The following is a 24022-nucleotide window of genomic DNA, read 5'->3' as shown; positions in this document are numbered from 1 at the left end:
GCCAAGTAAGGCAGAAAAGCCCATTTTAATGCAGTTCCTTCTTACCCCACGGTGCATATTTTAGCCCAATAATCTACTACTTAGAGTACACAGGGGAGTCAGGCTGCAAATACACAGCTTGCTAACTTTCTTTCCACTACCTTATGTTAAAATAGCTCAATTCTTAATTTTGCTTGTGTCTTTACTGACAGGAGAAACAAGAATCAAAATAGACTGTGAAGAATACAGCTAGCTGCTATAGAAACTAGGTTGAAATCTCATGGCTAGGATACATTATGCCTAACTCAATAAAAAAGTTTTAAGTTGAGATGACCAAAAATCCCTTCTGAGATCCTTTGAGAATCTACAGAGAATAAAATATCTGCTCCAAGAAAAGGAATGCGGTAAACGTCATCCTGATTTGCAAAAGGGAAAGGTAGGAGGGTTCCCGTGTCATAAGAAAACCAGGCTTAGGTACAAACCACGCCAGGACTAGGTGGCGCCACGGGAGGCTGTGGGGAGAGAAACAAGCAGGGGGAAGAGGGGGTGTAAATAACGAATGAGCGAACTACATGGTACACAAACGAAGGAGCTGCCAGCTCCAGGATACTTGAGGCATGGCGGCGGGAGGAAAAGGAGGGTGTGTAGGGGCAGGGCGTAATCTCAGCACGACGCCTTAAGCTCCAAAAGGCCAAGCAGGTCCCAAGTCAGAAACAAACAACCCAGGAAGGGAGCTCAGGAGAATCACACTGGGGACTGAGACCCCACTCCTGCAAGGTGCTAGGATCCCAGGTAAGTCATCAGCAGACTAAGGGGTATGAAAAGAGGCAGGAGGCCAGCTTTACAGGTTAGCAACAAGAATGAACGGGTGTTCTGGAAAATGGCAGCTAATTGGCACCCAGAGCTTATCCCCAACATGACAGTTAATGCTCTGCTTAGTCACAGGATTACATTCAAGCACCACTCGGTGGTGTTATTGATTTTGCCAACACTCTGCCTGGCCCTTTCCTGACTGATTCAGGAACTGCGGTGAGCCCTCATGTGAAGGTTGAGCTCATCAACAGACCCAGCCGAGGGAAGGTAAAGGAGGGAAAAGTTGTAGAAATGAGGCAAGGGCTGGAAACAAAGCATTAGTACATGGACTTCACTATGTATACTCAGTTTCTCGTCTCTGCAAAAACTCGGGAGACAGATGATCGATCGCACGGTTTGTTAAGTACTGAGGGTATCATTACCAATAAGGAGCAGGAGCCCCTAGAAGTTCACTAATGTCCCATGGCAGATGAATGGCATTCCTTTTTATGATAAAGTCTCATGGCCCATAAATGAGGGGGATGCTGTAGGCACACAGTCCTGGCTTTTACTCTGGCATCTGACAAAGTCTCTACACTCTCCTTATGAACAAAATTTTAAAATGAAAGAAGGATGATGACATTCTAGAGTAAATTTCTAACGGGTTTAAGGATGGAATTCAAAGACTGTTGATTAATGAATCGGTGCTAAATAAAGGGAAGTCGCTAAAGGCATGCCAAAGGCCTCTATCATCAGTGCTGGCTGTTTTAACAACTTCTTCAGTCAATGACCTGAGATGAAGCCAATAGCTACTAGCACAGTTAAGAAAGTCGCAGATGTGATCGAGATGGAAGGCACGATGAATGCGGTGGATGACAGGCTCAAGATACAGAAAGACTTCAAAAGTCTGGGGAGAAATGATATTCTGCAGAAATACATGTCAAATCCTACGGCAAATTGTGCAACGAACGAGAACAAGAGAAAACATGGCTTTACATTATGCATAAAGCTAAATTAGAAATCAGTTAAAGACCACAAGTTAACACAACTTATGTTAACACAAGTTAACAGTGCCATGGAACAGCAGGAAGAGCTAATGAGACTTCTTCCCCTTTAAGAAACCTGGCACCGGCGGAGAACCCAATTCTAAGCTGTGCTGGACTGACAAGGCTCAAGGCACTATGTCCTGACAGAGACAGAAGCCTTCCAAAACTGACAAATGAGACAGGGTCCACAGAACTAAAGACAAAGTCTAGAACAGAGAGCATACGGACAGTGGCTCGGCTGGATCCAGAAGGCGGATGGGCATAGTTCATCCTGAGCAGGAGTTTAGAACTATGAGAAAACTTCACAAATAATCTGGATTTCTGTTTCTCTCGAGGGAAGAAAAGAAAAAAAAAAGTCTACCAATAACTGAAAGAAGAGGGGTAGCCAAAGCTCCCTTTAGTAGAACTCTGTCTACCTCCTATTATCTGACACCTGGCCACCATAGTTATTATAAATGAGCCTAGAAGCATTTGAGTTGCAACTGCTGTTCTAGGGAAAAAGAGCCAAGAGGTAAACACAAACGCTGTGGTCTAAGACCTGAACTGTTGTGTCTGAGCCAGTGAGTACTAAAGGCCTATTCTGGGGAAATAAGGCCAGAGGGTACACGGTATAGGGAGGGTCAATAAAAAAAGAACTTTCTAACAAAAACAGAATAATCTGCTCAAGTATATGGTCCTCCTTCACTAAGAAAGAATAAATGGGAGTCACCCCTTTTCAGGGTCCCAAAGGAGACTAATTCACTGGGTGAAGAACCAGAACAGACATGCAAAACATCCCTTCAAGTCTGGGTTTCTCTGATGTTTTAATCTAATGAGCTTCATTATCATCAGTACCCATCTACCATGAAGAACACACTGAGCTGGGCCATGCAAGCTTTTGGTGTACTATTTCCATGTCAACTGAACACGGGCTTCACTATCTGATCCTGTTGGGTACTTTAACTTACCATAAACATAGGGAAACCTTAATATTTCGTTAGTGTTGACAAGTGAGGACTACTCCTGCCCTGCAGTCATTCCAAGTTATAGTGAGGGGAATCACAAGGAGGCATCATGGCATAATGGACAGAAAACCAGAACAGGAAACTGCCTGGGGAAACTTGATAATCTTCCAAACCTCAGTGTATTTCATCTGTAAAATGGGACTAAAATTTAGCTGTGTCTATTCTAGACTGTTGTACAGACTAAACTAAACGATGCATGTAAAGATGCTCTGACAATTGTACAGTGCTATATAAATGCAAGGACCTTCCAGTACCAAACACCACAGACTGATTACGTGTTGCTTTTTTGTCTCAAATGCATTTTGCTTCCTTGGTAGAAGAATCTGGATCAGCCTACCTATCTGCCCAACCAATGAATGCTCCATGTATCCACCTATTTACCTACCTCTCCATCTCTAACTCAAACCTCACTTGTCCAAAGCCTCTCAACCCAATATATCCAGAATTCTAAATGTTATTAATTTAATTAAGGAGGGGAAATGAGGTCATCACAAAGGTGATCAACCTTTCTCCAGGAAAGGCACAGAAGATCAACTGCTTGCTAAAATAATGTTTTCAATTTTAAAGTCTGCTTACTGGCTCACTAGGAGATAGATACTAATTCTTTTTTTCCCTGGTGCTCACTAATCATTCAGAAAGGAGCTACACCAGTCCATACACCAGTTGGCTCAAGTACCCATTTTTAGAGAGGAATGTCAACAACAGGAGCAAAAACACGTTACCTAAAAATTCAGTGTCATGAACATTCCCGAGTCCCACGTAAGAAGGAAGATGTGGTCTATAGTTATAAAATGTAAAGTGGCGAGTCAGGAAGAATACATACCCTGAGAAGTTCCAAACAGAGAGGTGAGAGTTAACCCCTTTATGGGAATTTTAAATTGTCAGGCTGTGCTATTTCCTACTGTGAAAGCTCACCAGTATCTGACTTTGATTATTTATTGAAGGTTATTTCTGCTCTAGGCCATGCTTATTCACTTTTAACAGACCTAAGCAATGGTTCTTTAAGAATCCTTATGCAAATAGGAGTTTTCAAGCTACATAAAGTTTCACACAAACCAGAGTTATATTCACGAAATTCCTTTATAATTAAATTTTAAGCAAGCGAACTGCAGGGAGTTAGGCATGGGCATTCCTTGTTGTTTAAAATGTAATTAATGCCCAGCAATAAATTAAATAATAAATTAAACAGGTACTTGTCACTTTTAACAGGTAATAATGGGAACTAACATATATACAGAATACATTTGTTTAAAAGGTGATATAACTGTCATTGAAAGATTTTTTAACAATCAAGAGAAAATAAGATAAAGTGTTAGCAGTTGAATGACAAATTTGGGCAACCACAAAAATGTGCTTACCTGTAATACAAATTTCTGATCTATGTATTTTTTGGCAATGCTGGGTTGGAATTCTTGGCTTTCCAAAAATCGTATGAAAAATTCATATACAAGCTGCAACAAACAGATTATAATTAATTTCAAATTGTACTTCACTGAGCATAGTATCAAAAACCATAAAAAGTCTATAACACTAAAACTGACAGGGCTTAGAAAACTGAGTTTTAATATCAATTACAAGCTACGCCAGCCCTTCTTGTGGTTCACGGTCACTATTATGTTTTTTAGCTTTTCAAATTAAAAATCTAATACAGCCAAACAAAGCAAATAGAAATTCCCCCGCAGCCTCACTACTCAGAGATAACACTGTCAACTATTTAATGTACGAATCTCCTCATTTTTCTCTATACTTCTACAACATACCAGTGAACTATAAATAATATTTTTATATAGTTTTCAAACTACTTTTACCATCTGAACAATATATTATATACAATTTATGTCAATAATAACTAAGCCATCTTTCTTAGTAGCTACAAAGAGTCCACTATATATAATTTTTAAATGAATAATTCCATTATTCATAATCAATTTAACCAATCTCCTATGCTTCGACGTTTAAATAGTTTCTCAATTACTTCTCTATCAAATTATGCCACATTGTGTATCATGTAATATTATACATCAGTGTGCATTTGCTCAATTATTGCATGAGGAAATATTTCTAGAAGTGGCAACATTAGAGTAAAAGATATCCAGACATTTCAGGATTTTCAGCATTTATTGCCACATTTCCTTTCAGAAAATCTATGGCAATTTACACTCCTCTAAGCAATGTATGATGGTTTAGCAGAAAACTCTCATCTGCAAGGAATGAGAATATTCTCATCTGCAGAATCAATCTGAAATAACTGTTCTAATAAACAGAAGATCATTGTTTATGTTCTTGGCAAAATAAATCTATGTTAAAGTACACATGAGGGGGCCTGGGTGGCTCAGTCAGTTGAGCATCCGACTTTGGCTCAGGTCATGATCTCGCGGTTCGGGAGTTCGAGCCCCACGTCAGGCTCTGCGCTGACAGCTCAGAGCCCGGAGCGTGTTTCGGATTCTGTGTCCCCCTCTCTCTCTGCCCCACCCTGCTTGTGCTCTGTCTCTGTCTTTCAAAAATGAATAAACATTAAAAAAATATTTTTTTATTAAAAAAATTTTTTAAAAGTACACATGAGATCCTGGTATAATATACAACAGTTCATAAAAAACAGAACTTGTAAGAGGCAGACAGACACTGTGTTGGGAGTCTAGCTCTGTCTCCTACTGTGTAGCCCTAGGCAAGTTAATTTCTCTAAAATTATGTTTCTTCAAGTGAATAATGAGGATGATAATCCCTAAGACCGAATGTGATAATATATATAAAGCACTGCGCACAGTAACTAATACATATCACCATTATCACTATTACCTAAAATAGCATTCTCAAGAGTTTTTAGTTCTATTCCTTTACATTTAAAAATTGTTGAAGACTCCAAAACCTTTTGTTTATATGATAAATATGAAAAACATATATATATATACATATATATATATAAAGTCAGAAAAACTATGAGAAAATTTCAAATATGTATTTGTTATTTCATTTTAAAACAACACATTACACATTAACATAAATAATGTATGTCTGTAGGAAACAACCATATTTTCCAAAACCATTACTGAGAAACATCATTTTTATTTTTGAAAAATCTATAATTGCATATTAGAAAACAGTTTAATATCTGCTTCTGTATTCAATCCATTGTGACATACTGTTTTGGTTGAAGTATGTAAACAAAATTGAGCCTCATGCAGATCTAACAGTATGAAAAAGGATGAGTATTTTCATAGTATTTTCACACAATTGTGGATATTCTTTTTTGATACTACACCAAAACTTGACAGTTGTTTCTCAAATAGGAGTTGCACTGCAGAATCTGAAACCAAAGTCAATGAGTTTTGCATACTTTGTTACACTAAATTCCAATGGTCTGTCATGTACTCTGAATGGGTCTTTACCATGTATGGTTTCCTAACATCATTCACTGGAAAATACTGGTTCACTGAGTTATGCGTTTTTCAAATGGTGACAAATTTTACTAGATTGTATCAAAAAGTCACATTCCTCAATATCTCCAATTTCATCAAGAAGTCTAAGCTTTAATTAGCTATAAAGTTCAGCAGAAAGACAAGTTTTCCAAAATTCTAATTCTAAATTTTGCTGGAATGCTCTAATTTAATCAGCACTGGCGATGATTTTCTTTGTCTATTTTCAAAAAAAACATCTACCAAATACCCAAGTTGGAGCAAGCACAGTTTGCTAGACATTCCTGTGGGCAAAACTGATCATCTCATGGAAAGACAGCTAGTGTAGCCTGTAGCTCAATCACACGAATGCTTTAGCACACAAGACAATCAGTATACTTAAGTATACAGTCATTGGGTTTTATGCATACTTCCCACTTTGTCACAGAGAATATTTCTTAGAATGTGTACTCGAAAGTCAAGACTTAATGATATTTAGTTTAATAATTTTTGCTGCTTCTCCAAGAACATTCTTAATTGAAACTGGCTGTTTTTTGTCAATGCATGTCAGTGAAGAATATCTACTAAGCCAATGTGCCACAACCGCTGCGATTTGTGCTAAGGCAGCAGCAATTTGAACCACCAACGCTTTTGCAAATATGATTTCAAATGTCAACACAGTGAAAACAGCAAACAGCATAGTATTATTATAAAACCAGTTTTGACTTTGCAGGCCTGAAAATCGGGTCTCAGGGTCCCCCCAAGGGACTGCTGAGACCACTAACTTAAAAGCATCATACAGTGACCTTACCTACGACTTTAGACTTTAGCTTAACACTTAAATTAGGTATGCACATTAGGATTTTACTTTAAAGTAAAAAACTGTTTTTCTCTTTGAAATTCTGAATTTGGAAAAACTTCTTGCCCAATGATCTGAACATTATCAAACTGTACTTCTTTTTTGTTTTTAATGTTTATTTTCAGAGACAGCAAGAGAGAGAGCACGCATGCACATGAGAGCAGGGGTAGGGGAAAGATAGAGAAAGAGAGAAAAAGAGAGAGAGAGACAGAGACAGAGAGAATCCCAAGCAGGCTCCGTGCTCTCAGCGCGGAGCCCGATGTGGGGCTCAATCTCACAAACTGTGAGTTCACGACCTGAGCCAAAATCAAGAGTTGGATGCTTAAGCAACTGAGCCACCCAGGTGCCTCTGTCAAGCTGCACTTCTGGCATCATAATGTGACTGAGTCCCGACACCTTCTAGAAGAATTGTTCTTGTTTCATACACTAGGTTTTCCACTCTCTTTTACAAACAGAATGTCGGCCTTATTCAAATAACCATAAAAGGGGGGTTAATTCCCACAAGTGGAGAGATTCTCATCTTGCAGGCCTGACTTGTGGGCTGGCAGGACTTTCCAGCAAGATTGGCAAAATGCTCTCCCCCACTCTGGTCCCTTGAAAGCAGTTATGGTTTAAAACACTTGGGTGGAAACACTTCAGACACATTTATTAATAAGCATAAATGTTCTCTACACTTACGAGACAGATTTTTACCTCAGAATCAAAAATCTCTCTTGGATTCCCAAAGGGAAAGACAGCCTGGGGACTGAGAATAATTTACTTTTCAAGGTCACATAAATGAATTCTCCAAGGAACATGAGTAAAAAAACTGTTGCATTTCTATTTTTCAGTCTCAAGTGTAGAGGCGCCAAAAACAACCCTCTGATTGCAAATGGAAGTCCTGCAAAATCATATTCTACTGGAAATACACACCCAAATACAGAAAATACACAAAGAATAACCATGGTAACTGTGGGATACCAGTTTAAAAGATACCAATGCAGGTAACGGAAAAGATCAAGTAACATACATATAGTAGAACCTTTGATATATTTAAGCTAAAAATTTGGATTTAAACATTTTTCTATTTTTAAATCTCTCCAAAGAGCCAGGATTTGTTATGAGTAATCTTGTATGGGCCACAAATTTAAATCAGACAAGATGTGTGCAGAAGCAGTCTACCCAATCAATAACCACATCTCAATGCAATTTGGTTGTTCTCTACTATTACCATATATTTGGTAATGAACACCTTGCTTCCTTATAAAGTGTGGTCCACAAGAAGAAGCACGCTGCCAAAGCTGGAGCTAATAAATGCTGGAGCTGTGTTTTGGTCAGAAAAATAGCTGAATCGATGAAAAAGTCAAATGTTAAATTTCGTGATATCTTACTATACTATAACATGCATGACTTATCATGAACAGAAAAAAGAGATTTCTTGAACCTTCAGAGAGTGCTCGTCAGTACTTAAAACCACCTATCAGTGAAAATGGAAAGGTGAAGAATTTGTGGAGTCAGAATACATAAGAGAAACACAGGAATCTTGAGTACAAAGACTTCCATAAAGGAATAGTTGCTGAAGGCAACAGAGGGTGCCCACTGACTTGACCTTTACTAGGAATAAAGGCCAATTTGTGAATTTTTAAAAAAAATTGTTTAATGCTTGTTTATTATTTTTTTTTAATTTTTTTTCAACGTTTATTTATTTTTGGGACAGAGAGAGACAGAGCATGAACGGGGGAGAGGCAGAGAGAGAGGGAGACACAGAATCGGAAACAGGCTCCAGGCTCCGAGCCATCAGCCCAGAGCCTGACGCGGGGCTCGAACTCACGGACCGCGAGATCGTGACCTGGCTGAAGTCGGACGCTTAACCGACTGCGCCACCCAGGCGCCCCAAATGCTTATTTATTATTGAGAGATGGAGAGACACAGAGCGTGAGCAGGGGAGGGGTAGAGAGGGGGGAGACACAGAATCCGAAGCAGTCTCCAGGTTCTGAGGTGTCAGCACAGGGGCTCGAACTCACAAACTGCGAGGTCATGACCTGAGCTGCAGTCAGTTGCTTAACCAACTGAGTCACCCAGAGGCCCCGGTCAATTTGTGAATTTTAAAGGTAGGTTTCCTTTATCTGATCCAACTTAAGTCATATTTCCCCCTGAGCTAAAGAAGGGATGAGACGATTATAGGCTTGAACAGAGCGGCAACACAGATGGAACCACACCGTTCTGGGATACAGTTTGTGACTTTACATCCAGAAGGGGACAGCTCTCCCTGCTGTTCCTCACCGTTGCTTTGGTTTTCGAGTTTCAGGTGAACTAACAGTTAATGCTCCAGTAGCAATGACACAGGGTAAGCTAGAGATTTTTGGTGGCAGAATTTAGTTTAATAGCTTTAGAAATTAATTTGGTCCTGTATTTTATAGAGTCATTAAGCTTAGAAAGGATTAACTGAAATACTTAAACTTTACTGTGCTTTAGGAGAAATTTATATCTTTGGTGATCACGATTTAGAGTATTCAAAAAGCTCTTGCAAATGGCCAGAGTGGTCTACTGTCTCTGGGATGCGGAGAAGACAAATTGAAGCTTTGAAGACATCTCTCTGTCTTTTCCACGGTGAGACGTGGGGCTTCCCTGAGATTGTCTTGTTTGTTTTGTTTTTTAAATTTCTTCCAGACTATACTGTACTTCTATGACTGGTGAGCATTACGAATAAGACAGGACAAGAAGTCCACCTATTCGAAAGAATTTTTTTTTTTTCAATTTTTGTCACCATTTGGGATGTACCAGGAAAAGCACAAATAATTTTCCAAATTTCTTAGATCGCAGATAGTATGTCTGACACCTTAAAAAAAAAAAATATCAAGCAGCTAAAACAGGAAATCAGCTACACTGTTTTAACTAATTTACTCAATCCTGGCATTGATAGCAGGGATACATATGTATAACATGCCTGGGTAAGAGCTGAGAAAACAGAGCCCCTGAAAGCTCTCCTCATAACTAGGAGAAATAGCATACATATGTATCTGTAGCGACCTTGAGTTGCCAAAGCAAGACAGGGAAAGTTGCAAATCGATGTCAAAAATTCTGACGTGGGGAAAAAATAAACTTGTAGAATATCTCTAGGCCTCATCGTGCTGCTGCACAGTTTTCTGCTCTTTAGAAAGTCAACTAGTAGCCGTGAGCACACTTCAAAGATGCGATATCGGGCTTCTGCCTCTGCGGGACTGATGTACGAGGTTCTGTTCCCTCTCTCCATCCCTTCCCTCCTGGCTGGTTGTCATCCAGCCTCTGAGGACATCCTAACTCGATGGAAAGATAGCCTTGGGGACCATTCCATTCATATTTCCTTGTTCTCTTCCTTTGAGAAACGTCGGCCTGGAGCGCGAGCAGCCAGGAGACCAGTATGGAACATTACATACAGTACAGATGGGCCGGGTGCTGGGAGCGGAGATGCGGGGACGGCCCTGATTTGTCCCGGCACGTGCGTAGGACTGGAAAACATGGCCTTCTCAGTGCAAGAGAACAAAACTGGCCTTCACGCAAGCTTTCTATCAGCTGTTGCTCTTTCTTGCACGATGTAGCTGCTACTGCAATTCGTTTTTGCCCTTCTAGGCTACAGAAACACATCTGTGGTTATCACGAAGACAGGAGTTCAAGGTCCCCAGGATACCTGCTGCTGAAAATGAGATATAGACTCTGTGACCTAATCACATCTAACTAATAATGTGAAAACAGCTCAGCTCCTGTTGGAGGCCGCAGCAGGCAGGATCACAGAGAAGCTCTAAATAAAAGAACAAGAACTGTGCAACCTGGGAGAAACCGCACTAAAGCATTACACCGAAACTTATTATTTTATTCTTTTGGCATCCTAATTATCAAGAGTGAGAAACACAGAAAGCATTCTCTAAGCTTTCAACTAATGTACTCTAATTTGATTTCTGGGTGAATAAAGGCCTTCAAGAAACTCCCATGCTAATCAGCTAATAAGTTAATGGATCTTTCTTTTATAACAAATGGTAGTTCAAAGTACCTGTAAGTGTGGCCATGATGCCTCAAGGGTAGGTTCATCTTCTTCTGGATCAAATTCATTGCTGTCACTAGGAGGGAGAGTTCTGAATATATTGCAAGACACCTAAAAATAAACAAGCAGCAGAGTTAGCTGGAAGCACCTCCTGGGCAGCCGTACACAAGGTCTGCAGCCAGCCAAAGGGAACCCAGATGACAGATGATGGGAACACCATCGAACTGGAACGGGGACCTCTCTCCATGGGCTTTGAGGCCAAGACCACCTCTCGGCAAAGCCAGAAAGTAGTAGAGCAGCACCTCCAGCCCTCCTGAACAGTACTCCTTGCCCAGGCCCCTTTAATTTTAGACCTCCCATCAAAGCCTGCTCGTGCTTACTTACCCGGCAAGCATGCTTCTAAGATAGAAATAATTAATGGGCTAATGGGCTTTATGTACTTCCCTTTCCAGGTTTATTCACAATTTGCAAATTAACAGTTGAACTAATGGTAAAATCCCAGGCATTTACAAAAAGCAAATCAGAAAAGATATTTCCAAACCTAACATACTCGAAATCATCCTTCACCTGTTCTCAGTTGGTTTACAAAGCAGTAATGATGCCCTGAGTAAGCTGTATCTGTGACACAAATCTCTGTGAACTGACTAGGTATTCCGTTACCATCGGCAATTTCCAAATTAAATGCTGGTTGCTCAAAGAATGGCCAGGAGTTGATAACTATTGAAACTGGGTGATGAAGGCATGAGGACTCATTATGCCAGTCCACTATTTCTGCACATGTTCCAAGATTTCTGTAGTAAAATGCTTATTTTAAAACTGCGGCGGGCACCTGGGTAGCTCAGTCGGTTACGTGTCCGACTTTGGCTCAGGTCATGATCCCACTGCTTGTGGGTTCTAGCCCCGTGTCAGGTCCTATGCTGCCAGCTGTCGGCTTAGAGCCTGTTTCAGATTCTGTCACTAGCTGTCTGCTCCTCCCCGGCTCAAACTTTGTCTCTTTCTCCCTCTCTCTCTAACATTAAAAGAATAATTTAAAACTGCAGCTGGTACTATTCTTGAGGTTCCTTTTTGATTTGTTTCTTGTCCCACGTAGTCATCCATCCTCTCTCAATGACCCAAACATATTCTCAGATGTGAAGAAAAAATGGGGGGAGGAGGGGTCAGTGGGGTAAAACGTGTACAAGGCAAGAAAGGAGACTGCACCAGAAGCCTTTGCTGGACTTTCTGTATAATGCAGAAAATACTAAATATAGCACGCTGCTCTGGAAGAGAGAAGAAGAAAGGCTTTTGGGGTCCCATTAATCCAAATGTGTTTGTTTACTTAACAAATAGTTACTAAATGCCCATCATGTTCACACACTGTTCCAGGCACCAGAAAAATAACAATGAACAAAGCAGAAAAAAGTCTGTGCCCTCTAGGAGCTTATGTTTTATTTAAACCCCTAAGTATCCCAATTTCCTCACTATGGAAACTGAGCCCAGATGTGTAAGCTATGGAAAAGAGATTTGATTTGATTTGATTTGAAGTGTCATGGGAAGCCATTAGTTGATCTTAAACAGGAATGTGACATGATTTGATTTTTGCTTTTTAAAAAATGATTCTGGTAGCTCTGTATTGAACAGACAGGAAGGGGACACGCTAGAAGCCTCTGAAGGTGGCAAGAGATGATGATGGCTTGGACTGGGATGGTGGCAGAGAAGACAGAAATAGATCGATTCAAAATATACTCCGGAGGTAATATTTGCTGTTGGCTTGGATATATGGGGTGAAGAAAAGGAAAGAATCAAGGATGAGTCATAGATGCAAGGCCATCTACCAAAGATGGAGATGGCTGGGAAAGTGAAAGCTTTTTTTGTTTACGTGTGTGGGTGGGGAGGTCCAGAGATCCAGTTAGGAATGCGTTAAAGAAGCAATATCTAGGAGGCGATCAAACATATGAATCTGGACTTCCAAGCTGGACAGGTCAGGACTAGAGACATATAAGGACTCTGGCGTACAGATGATATTTAAAGCCGTGAGACTAATGGATCAGTGTGGAAAGGAGTAAACAGAAAGACCCTCAGGCATCCAACACTCAGAAATGAGACAGAAAAAGAACCACCAGGCAACACAAATGAAAAGGAACAGAAAGAAAGTAGGAGAAGAAAAGAACTAGTTTAGGGTCTCAGGAGCTAAGGGTATCTTAGGAAGGACAAAGACGTCAGCAGCAGCAAGTACTTCTCTGAGGTTGACTGAGATGCGCATAGAGCAGTACCTATCGGATTCGGCAGCTCTATGAAGTGGATACTATGATTATCTCCAGTTTACCACTGAGGAAGTAGGAACACGGGTGTTGAGAAGATCTGAGGTTACACTCAGTAACCAGCAGTTACAACTGAACCCAGGCTGTCAGGCTCTACCACAGTGTTCTAGAAAAGTAGGCAGACCACTTCTTTTGCTCTACTTTAGCTGAGATGACTGAAAACAATCATTCGATTGTACCATTTCTGCCACAGCCAATGACAGCACGCGTAGGTCTATCATGTTATTTTTGTCCCTTCCAATGATTATTAGGAATTCCATTTACAAAGAAACTAGTGAGTTTTCAGAAAGCCATCAACCAATGACTTCTCTGCAACCAGCCAGCCACACTGTAATCAAAAGGGCAGAGGCACCTGGGTGGTAAGTTGGTTAAGCGTCCAACTCTGGATTTTGGCTCAGGTCACGATCTTACAGTTCGGGAGCTCGAGCCCCTTGCAGGGCTCTGTGCTGACAAGTGCGGAGCCTGCTTGCGATTCTCTCTCCTCTCTCTGCCCCTCCCCCACTTGTGCAAGTGTGCTCTTATTCTCTCTCTCTCAAAATAAATAATATTTAAGAAAAAAGACACACAAAGGGGCAAAAGTCTTTCAGTTCCTTGCTTTTGAAACCATAAATTTCAAAAACTGAATTTTCATGCCAACTAAATCATTCATATTTACTGTACTCTGTAACAGTTTTTTTCCTCTTCCAAAATGTGAAAATAAACCATAAAAGTTAAAAAGCGAGTGGGCCTCTGTATAGTAAAAACTAAAAGGACACAGAAACTTCTGCTCCTTTATACTCTTGGACATATACACTCTCTTAAAGAGCCCATCACGTGCTGTAGCAATTGTTTACATAACTGTCTGTCTCTCTCCCCTAATGAAGAGTATGCAATGTCACGTTCATATTTGTTTTCCTAGCACATACGAGGCATCCAATAAATGTTCACAAAATAAAAACTTGGACACATTTTGGTTTTGTGTATTTTGGTTTTGCTTTTTAAAATTTCAATTTAAAGTTTTCTGAGTAATTTAAATAAATCCAGGTTATTTAACTTAAAATGGTTAACTCTGTACAGAGTTCATCTAAACCTCTAATTTGGTCAAAGCTTCATCTCTCAATTATCACATCAAAAGAATGTCAGGTATGGAAATAATCCAAACACCGAGTGGTTTTAGAGGCATGCACATCTCATTTAGCCACACACTGCTGTTTCTTCAGATTTGCCTTCCTTATAATGCTTTATTCAGTTTACTTCTAAATATTCACCACATGAATAATGAGGAAGCACAGATCAAATGGGCTGGACAATTACAAGCTGACTCAGTCGGTTAAGTAGTTTGCTAGCAGATTTGGAAAGAATGTCAAAGCATATCAAGTGTCACAGAAATGGCCAAGCTTTTGACCCAGGCTGGCACTGTGCTTAATAAAAATGTCATGAATGGATGAACCATGGCTCTCATCCTTGAGAATCTATTGTGAAAAACTAATCCAAGACAAGTCTGAAAAATCTACTTTTTAAAAAGTATTTTCTGCATTTTTTTAATGTTTATTTATTTATTTATTTTTTCAACGTTTATTTATTTTTGGGACAGAGAGAGACAGAGCATGAACGGGGGAGGGGCAGAGAGAGAGGGAGACACAGAATCGGAAACAGGCTCCAGGCTCTGAGCCATCAGCCCAGAGCCCAACACGGGGCTCGAACTCACGGACCGCGAGATCGTGACCTGGCTGAAGTCGGACGCTTAACCGACTGTGCCACCCAGGTGCCCCTGTTTATTTATTTTTAAGAAAGAAAGAGCATGTGTTGGGGATGGGGGACAGAAAGAGAGGGAGACAGAGAATCCAAAGCAGGCTCCATGCCAACAGCAGAGAGCCCGATGCTGCGCTCGAACTCACAAACTGTGAGATCACAACCTGAGCCAAAGTCAGACGCTCAACTGACCGAGCCACCCAGGCACTCCCGAAAAAACCACTTAAAGTAGTCATTGACAACATTCTACAAAAAGTGTAAAATTAGAAATAATCTTTATGTCCAACATCCAAGAGGTACATCAACTCAGAATACTGTGCAGCATTAAAGATGATGGCCATACAGAAGCACAAAGAAATGTTTATAAATAAAGATTTAGGGGGAAGACAACTGAAAATGATGAGACTTTAACCATACAGGATAGAAATGCATATCTAAAGGAAAATTTTAAAAAGCTGTAGCAAAGCAAGAGGAATATGGATGATAAACTAGGTAGTTGCTGTCATTCCTCTTGAGGCACACGAAATAATTCCTAAATCTATAGAAGGCCTAAGTAAGAGACATACGGTATATAAGTCATGCCTTTAATTTCAATATGAAAACGGGCTCTTGAATTTGTTTGAATGAGATTATTACTGTCAGGAGAGAGTTAAAAATCAGAGCTTCCTACAATGCCTAAAGCCTAGTTCAGGAACAAATGGTTAAAAGACTCAATGAATGGACCAGTGTAACTATACGGTTGAACTCCAAAACTGGGAGTTTAAAACTGGTTTATCCACAGCGAGAAGTGGGGAAGGGGAGGTGGTCCTCCAAATCCCCTGACTTTGCCGCAACATTTAATATGTGTGAGTCCGAGCTAGGAAAAGATCTAGTTGCCCTGGTCCTATTTTCAAAAGATTTCCAAGATCGAAAAATGGTTAAAAACCAATATCCGGGGGCTCAGTCGGTTGAGTGTCCGACTTGATTTGGGCTCGGGTCACGATCTCACAGTTCCGGAGTCTGAGCCCCATATGTGAGTCTGCGCTGGCAGGCTAACGGCGCAGTGCCTTCTTCAGGTCCACAGTCTTCTTCTCTCTCTGCCCCTCCCCACCCCATGCTCTTTCTCAAAAAATAAACATTAAAAAAAAACAAACCACTATCCAACATGGTAAATTTGCTTCCATTAAATCTTTTTTTATCACTGACGGCCACTTCTGATTTCTAGTCCAGGCTTTAAAGGGATTACTAAATACGTAACGTTATTAAATAGCCAACAGCAGGTTTATGCTTATGCAAACATGTCATGACTACAAGTAGCCACGGGCAACACTCCCCACCACAGACCAATTTTGTGGAGTCTATGTGGCTACACTGAAATGCAACACGGTATCGCTAAGGTCTCGAAAACCGTCTCTATTATGTATTTAAATGCATGAGGCTCTAGTCGTAGGCTGTCTATTTTATTTATTCAAGAATGGGTTCTCCAAAATGAACAAAAGAAATTTTTACAGTACATTACAAGGATTTGGTTTCCAACTATTTTATTTTAATCTACACTGGTATCAATGTGAAGAAAAAGAAGTTTAAGAAATAAGTGTCTTTGAGGTACAATCTGTTTCACTTTCATTCCAAAGGCATTATAATACAATAAATGTTGAATATTGGAATCAAACTACAAGTTTGAAGGCACTGGGCTGGCCTCTAGAAAATGGCTATAAGGACAGAAAGCAAGGCTGAGGGAAGAGGAGAAACACGTATTAAAATCTAAATAACCCCTCCTTAAAGATAGAAAATTTAGGATTAGGAATTCCATGTTGCTTCTAGAATCCAATCATGTTAGAGACTCTCTCTCATCCAGCTCCCTCCTCTTACCAATAAGAAAACAGCTTGTGAGTTTTGCAAGGTAACACAGCACCATGATACGCACAGATGGTTCTCGGGGTCCTTTCTCTGGCGCACCACCTCCATCCCATCCTTGAAGACCACGCATGGACCTGACTTCTTCGTCTCTTTCTCTTTCTCCTCTGATTCCCCCACCACATTTCTTTCTATCAGTTTTTTGACTGCTCATCTCTCTTTTCCCATTATCTCCCTCCAGTGGCCCTCAATGGCAACCACGGACACCGTTTCACTGTCTCCCCCCACCGCCGTGAACATTCAGAACTATGTTGACCTTTCTCAGCATTAGAAGAAAAACAGAACAATCTCTTCAGCCTCACCGTCTGGTTCAGACCTCCATCTTCAAACGTCCTGATTACTGACTGCCAAGTTTCCTCTCCAGTGCTCCTATTCCTCACATCCCTTCTTCTCATCTCCCCAAGCTAGGGTTCCACATGTCGTATGGGACGTACTTAGACTAAAAAAAGTATTCGTTGTTTATCTGAAATTCAAATTGAACTAGGTGCCCTGCGTCTTTATTTGCTAAAACTGACAACTCTAAAATAACACTAATATTAAGAAAGAACCCATACTGGATACAACTCAGTTGTGACCCGGTGAGCACCCGCACCATAGCACCCGGGGAGGGATGGGGATGAAGGAGGGGGATACTGCCTCAGGCCAGGCCTGGCACCAACAGCTGCCTGCTCTGGGGGACTAGCCGCTCTCTTCTTTTTCAACTCTTTAGTTTACTGCTGATTACCATTAACTATAGTGCAAAAATAAGTAAATCTCAACGTCTTGGCCAAATGTGAAAGAGACAACTTAACAGGATCCTAAGTGCCTGGCCCCATAAGTAAAGAAGAAGTGTCTAGGCATATCTTAATCAGGTTTTGATTAAACAAACATCTTACTGTTTCTTAACTTACAATATCAAAATACAACTCTTAATATTTTTAAATAGTTATTTAAGCTACTGCAGGAAAAAAAAAAAAAAAAAAAAAACCTCACTTTCCTGAATCTCTTGATCTCCATGGAAATGCTACTACTAATTTTACACCTTGATTTTGGTTGACATTTTGCTGTTGTTTAAGGAAAATGACTAGCACATTATAAAAGAACAGAATGTGGATAGCACCTGTGAGCTACTCACTATTAAATATCTGCCAAGATTATCAATGAACAAAACAAAAGGTAAGAACAATATAGTGAATTATTAAAAAAAAAAAAACACAACTATTGAATACTTTCGGTTCCCTTTAGTTATGTATTTGTGAGCACCATTTGTACCGAAGGTCTGGGTAAAATCAGACATATAATGTACTCAGAAAACCACCTGTAACTATAGTATAACAAAACAACTTAAATCATCTTGCCTCTGTTTTACAATACTACTTTCTAGATGAGTAGGTTATCATCTTGGGTAAATGCAGATGAACTAGTCGACCTCATGAACATTTCTCCCTCTTTTATCTGTGACACTGTAATTTCATGCAATATTGCAAGTATACTGACTATAAATACAAAAATAATGACATCACAGCTATAAAATGAATTTTCTTGAAATTTCATCTACAAAGTAGATTTTCTAACAAAAAAAAAAAGGACGATACAAATGATGTTAAATAGAGAACATCCAAGCAAATTGAAAAGTGCCATTATTCCTCTAGCACTATTTGTATTAAGATCTTATGCAAGTAACCATTTCAATGATATCCCTCAGTTTTTTTTTTATCCAGTTCATCCATTCGTTAATTCTATAATCCATCATGTATTGAAAAGAAACAAAATTATTTACTCAAGCATTTAGAACCAGAGGGAAGCCCCAGTAAATGCAATGTTGAAACTATGTCAGCATGCACTATTCTCATAGTATTTTGTGTTAGTCCAAAGTAAATGTATCAAATAAACATGATGAAATGTATTAAAGTAAGCAAAAGTTACTTTAAATCTCTAAATCAGACATTTGTACAGAGAAGACAATTGCCAAACACACTAGAATTAGTGTTACATATTCAAACTCTAAGAAAAAGAACTAAAATTCTAACAGATATGCCTAGATACCTTGCTATGCTATTTATGTTTTACAACATAAAAGTAATAAATGTTAAACCCACATATAATGTCAAGGTACCTTTGGTAACACCAAATTTAAGAATTCTTAATAGTCCCAGTGATAAAGAACGTTTCAAATCTCTCAGACCCTTTTTTTTTTTTTAATTTTTTCTTAATGTTTATTTATTTTTGAGAGAGAGAAAGAGAGAGCGTGAGTGGGGTCGGGGCAGAGAGAGAGGGAGACACAGAATCTGAAGCAGGCTCCAGGCTCTGAGCCATCAGCACAGAGCCTGACATGGGGCTCAAACTCACGAACCGTGAGATCATGACCTGAGCCGAAGTCGGACGCTCAACCGACTGAGCCACCCAGGCGCCCCATCAAATCTCTCAGCCCCTTGTAAAGTAATTATAAATAATTATTGATATATAAAACCAGGAGAAAACTCCCAACATTTTGTAATTATGCTCAAGAAACTTAGAATCAGAGCAGATATACATCTTTTAAGCTTGTACTTTGATTAAGAAACAAATGGCAAAATTTTAAAACTTTCAATTAGCACTTAATTTAACTCACTGGCAATTTGTTCAACCAGTAATTTGTTTCTAAAGCCAAACCATGTCTTTTAATTATCATAATAAGTTTACTGTAGTTGCCACTAGTCTCTTTTTAAACCTCGCCATCGCCATCGATGTGAATGAACACAGCTGTTTAAAAGTTATCTGAACGCGTGAAACCATTAAAATCCCTTATTCTAACATAAGGACACGTCCTTAGCACTAAATCTAAAGAGAAATTTAACGAAATCAGTATGACAACTTCTTACGTTATGAGGCATCCACTGCAGGTCTACCTTTATTCTCTAACGCACTAAATACATAACTGTCACTACTATGTAATATTATCAACATAATTAAAAATTTCAGGCAAGAATTTCCAGAAGTTATTATTACAAACACGTTCACTTGACTTAAATACAATTCCTTGAGGCAAAAGAATCGCCACAATGCTCTGGTTTGTCACAAGCAGAGGTTGCGGCAACCCAAGGAGGACGAGAACGTTGTGATACGCAGGTATGGTCAAGCTACTCCACCAAGGGTGCCCACATTATTATCGTAAAACCACCTTTCTGGACGTCGCTCTATACTGAGGAGAAGACAGTCACTGAACCAGAACTAAAGACAGTATTCACTGTTTACATGTGATTAGGAAACATGCACTTGTGACAGCTGATCTGTTTTACAACATCCGGAAATCCAGAAGAGGATTTAAACGATTTCTAAAGTTGATGGTTTCAACCTTATTACTGTTGCACATTTAATCTGTATGAGCCGGGCTTTCTAGGACATAGGCACTGTTCTATGATAACTGATTTCTGAAATGAGGCAGAAGGAACATCTTAAAATGACAAAAGCAGCTTAGCAGTCCTTTGGAGAAAGGGAGTAATAAACAAAACAGGAAGTTTAAGAACTTATGTTGCCCAATTAGAATTTTAAAACATCAAGTCAAATCTGAAAGACAAGATTAAAGTCAGAGAAATCTTGGGCATGTGCTATTTTCCTAATTCACAAAGATGTCATTTTTACTTATATTTCCTTTAGCAAGTATTTCTTTCAAAATCTACTAGGTATGCACACCGTTTAGATTTATACAGACTAAAATAATCCGTTTTCATTGTCGTTATTACTGCTGCTGCCGCTGCGGTTGGTTCCGCTGATAACTGTTATCATCAACTGGTATAACTGTATTTAACAAAAACTGATTGTTTCTGAAAATAACTGGATCCCTTTAGATGTTCAGTTTCTAAAAGGATTAGAGCACTGACAACTGTATGGAAGAAAAGAATCTGTCCATGAGATCAAGAACAGAGAATCAATAGAATCTGAGTACAGATCCAAGTACATACAAGGTAGTTTTGAGGAGTACATCAACATTTAGTTAGAAGGAGACAAACGGGAGAAAAATGTGTGAAAGAAAGTACTCTGTCTTCCGTTCTACTCTCTTTCACCTACTGTACGCCCATCAGATGAGAAAGTGCCACAGGGGCAGGAAAAGAGATGGGGTGAGCGCAGGGTAAGGACGCATGGGAAAGATGGAAGGCATCTGAGTTGAGTCCCGTCCGTGTACATTTATATAAAGTTCAAAATCATACAAAACTAATTAACAGTATTAACGGCAGTGTCAGGAGAGAGGATTCAAACCCAGAAAGTCTGTGCCTTTATGACAGTGCCACATCCAGGAGTACTTAAAATGGGAGCTCTGTATGAGACGGTGGCACTGAGTGACAGAGTAGTGGGCTTGTGGGCAGACCGGCTGGGCCACGTCCTTACCACCATCCCCCTAAGAACTCTCCTTTAGCTGGTGCCTTTAGGTCTTTCCTTTGAGCTTATTTGATTCTCCAAAGAAGAAACATCCCTCTCCTGATTACAGGCATAAGGGATCTGAACGCTGAGTGGTAAGAGGGTTGAGGATCTTCCCATTCAACGTGCTCCGCTACTTTCAGAAAGGCGCCTGCTGTTGTCAGCAGTGCCTGATGTCCACGAGCCCAGCTTCCCTCCAGTGTAGCCTCTCCAGAGAGAAAACCGTCAGTCTTTTTGCTGCCTGGTTTGGGGGGGGAGTGAGGTGGGATCAGGAGTTCTGACTACTGCTTACACAGACTTTCCACCAAGGCTCCTCTTCTGGCCTCTGTGCACCTTTACTTTTAGAAAGGCATCTTTCTGAAGCTTCCCGCAGTTAATGTGGTGTGAGTGGGCTACTTCCAGACTCTCCCTGCTGCTGCTTACAGCTCCGCTTTTTCTCATCTGCCAACGCAGTGACCACCAGTTCATGTGCTTTGCTAGTTCCCAAGATGCTGACTCTGAGATCTCCTCTCCATTTTGCTTTGTTTTTGTGGGTTTTATTTCTTTTCAGTAATCTGTCTGATCTCGGGGGGTAAAAGTAAATAAATACATGCATGCGTTCAAGTCTCCCCATTTAACTCAAAAGTTAGCAATTATTTCCTATTAAATTACTTCTTCCATTCTCCAGTAGCTTCTATTAATTCAAGTAATTTAATTTTCTTATGCAAACATGTCAATCCCTTTTAGTGGGAAAGAATCCAGCAGAACCACCAGAAAACCAAATGGCCGTTTTGCCAACCTGATAAAAGCGATACTCCCACTACAGTTCTCTTTCTCAGAATTAACACCAACCATGTTAACAGGTCTGAGTGTGAAGCAAAATAGAAAGGAAAGCACATTCTGGATCTTGAGACTGTGAACACAGAAGTTAAACGAATGTCTCAAAGTCATCACTTCACCCAACGAACAACACAAATCCTTACAAAAAAAAAAAAAGTCAGCATTAGAACTCAAGGTAGAGCAAAGCTGAATTTATGGCACGATGCTCTTCTCTCAATACTCAGTTCTCTGTCCCTTCTTCTATGACTTCTGTTTCCAAGGCACTAGGATGTCCTTAATTCTGTTTTTTCCAGCTATCTACAGAGCAGTTCTGACATCTCCCTCGATCTCAAATTCAATCTGGTCAAAACCAATCTCATCTCACTGACCTCCACTTCCCTCTAGAAGAGAGTTCTCTTCTCACCTTCCTCATTCTGTCTAAGCCTTTAGAATTTCCTTTAACTCTTCCTCTCCTGTATCTATCTGCTTTACGCAGCTTATCAACAGGTCATTTGATTTATGCCTTCACAATATCTCTTTGGTGCTAACGGTGATATTATATTTAATAGTGGAAATTTGGAAATAGTTTTGATGTCCCAAAATAGTTAAGCAAACAATCATATATCCCCATAATGGAACATTATGGCAGCCATTAGAATGATGCTTTTAAATTTAGTTAATTACGTGAAAGCATGTTTATATCCCAATGCTGAAGAAAAAAAATTTTAGTTCCAATTATACATATAGTAACATAAGTAATTGTATAATAAGATTAGTATGAAATAATTAATTTTTTTTTCCCCTTAGGGGGAAAAATGTTTAATACAGAAAAACAGGAAAGGAACACAAGGAGATTTTCCAGAGTGATGGCCGTGTTCTAGATCTGGAGTTATGGCTGTATGAGTACAGAGAATTATTAAATTCATTGAAGATTCACTGCCTAAGATCTGTTCTTAAAATCTGTGTTGATGTTAAGTATATCTGGATTTTTTTTTTAATTTAAGGGAAAGCCTCATTTAAAAACCAGGCTAGGAGGAAACTGGCTAAAATGTGAACACTGATTGCATTTAAATAATGAAACTATAGATAATCTTTTTTCTTTGGTTTCAAGTTTTCTTTGATGAGCACAGGAGAAAATACAGGAGGATGGGGAGTTCTTTATATATTCTCTCCACTTCCTCTTTCTTTGTCACCATCTGACTACGGTAGGACAACAGCCCTCTGCCATCAGCCATCCTGGGTTAAATCTGCCAGCTTTACACCCCCTGAAAGGAGCTGGCAGAAGGGTACAGACTTTCTAGGTGGGGGCTGGAGAAAGGAAACTTGTATCATGTACATTTCACCTCCCATTCAAAAACCTTATTAGCAGCTCTCCGCTTTCAGTCTCTAAGATTACGTCTAACCTTCCTTTACTTGGCTTGCCAAGACCTCCGTAATCTAGACCCATCCCCGCCTCTCCCCCTATTACTCACAAATTCCAACCATGAAACCCTCCACTCCCATCAGGCTTCTATTTCGAGACTAAACTCTGCTCAAAATAAGAGGCAGCTTTTTACCTGCTGAAGTGGTGACGGTAATGTTAAATTAATTCTCTCTAGTCTGTTAGCCCCGCACAAAATCATCACAGGGAAATGGTATTTCACACACAGAGACAACTACATTACACTGTCTCCAAAACTGGAAATGTAGCAGTGGATCCAAAAGTGAAGACTGTTGATATTAAATCTTAGAATCCAAAAATAGAGGTGTAAACACTGCAACAGTCCTAGCGCAGAGCGGGCCCTCGTACTGGCTGGCGCTTGCAGTCGAGTGCGCACGCCCCACACAGAGGCCAGCCATGCAACAGCAGGGTTC

General features: G+C 39.9%; 1 protein-coding gene across 3 annotated transcripts in view; it reads right to left on the bottom strand.

Annotated features, from left to right (window-relative positions):
- PPP2R5E (protein phosphatase 2 regulatory subunit B'epsilon) overlaps positions 1–24022 on the bottom strand; it is a 150373-nt gene that overhangs the window by 32655 nt on the left and 93696 nt on the right. For all 3 annotated transcript variants that reach the window (XM_047079543.1, XM_047079541.1, XM_047079542.1), the window contains exons 4-5: positions 11079–11180; positions 4180–4272 (exon numbers count right to left, since the gene is read on the bottom strand). In XM_047079543.1, coding sequence (XP_046935499.1) covers positions 4180–4272; positions 11079–11180 — 195 coding nt within the window. The remainder of the gene's footprint in view (positions 1–4179; positions 4273–11078; positions 11181–24022) is intronic.

This window comes from Lynx rufus, unplaced genomic scaffold, assembly GCF_022079265.1.
Source record: "Lynx rufus isolate CCGP_SWC_20201006 ecotype Redwood Valley unplaced genomic scaffold, mLynRuf1.p SCAF_17, whole genome shotgun sequence".
NCBI lineage: Eukaryota > Metazoa > Chordata > Mammalia > Carnivora > Felidae > Lynx > Lynx rufus.
The sequence above is the reverse complement of the archived record's forward strand: the minus strand, read 5'-3'. Positions and strand labels throughout refer to the sequence as shown.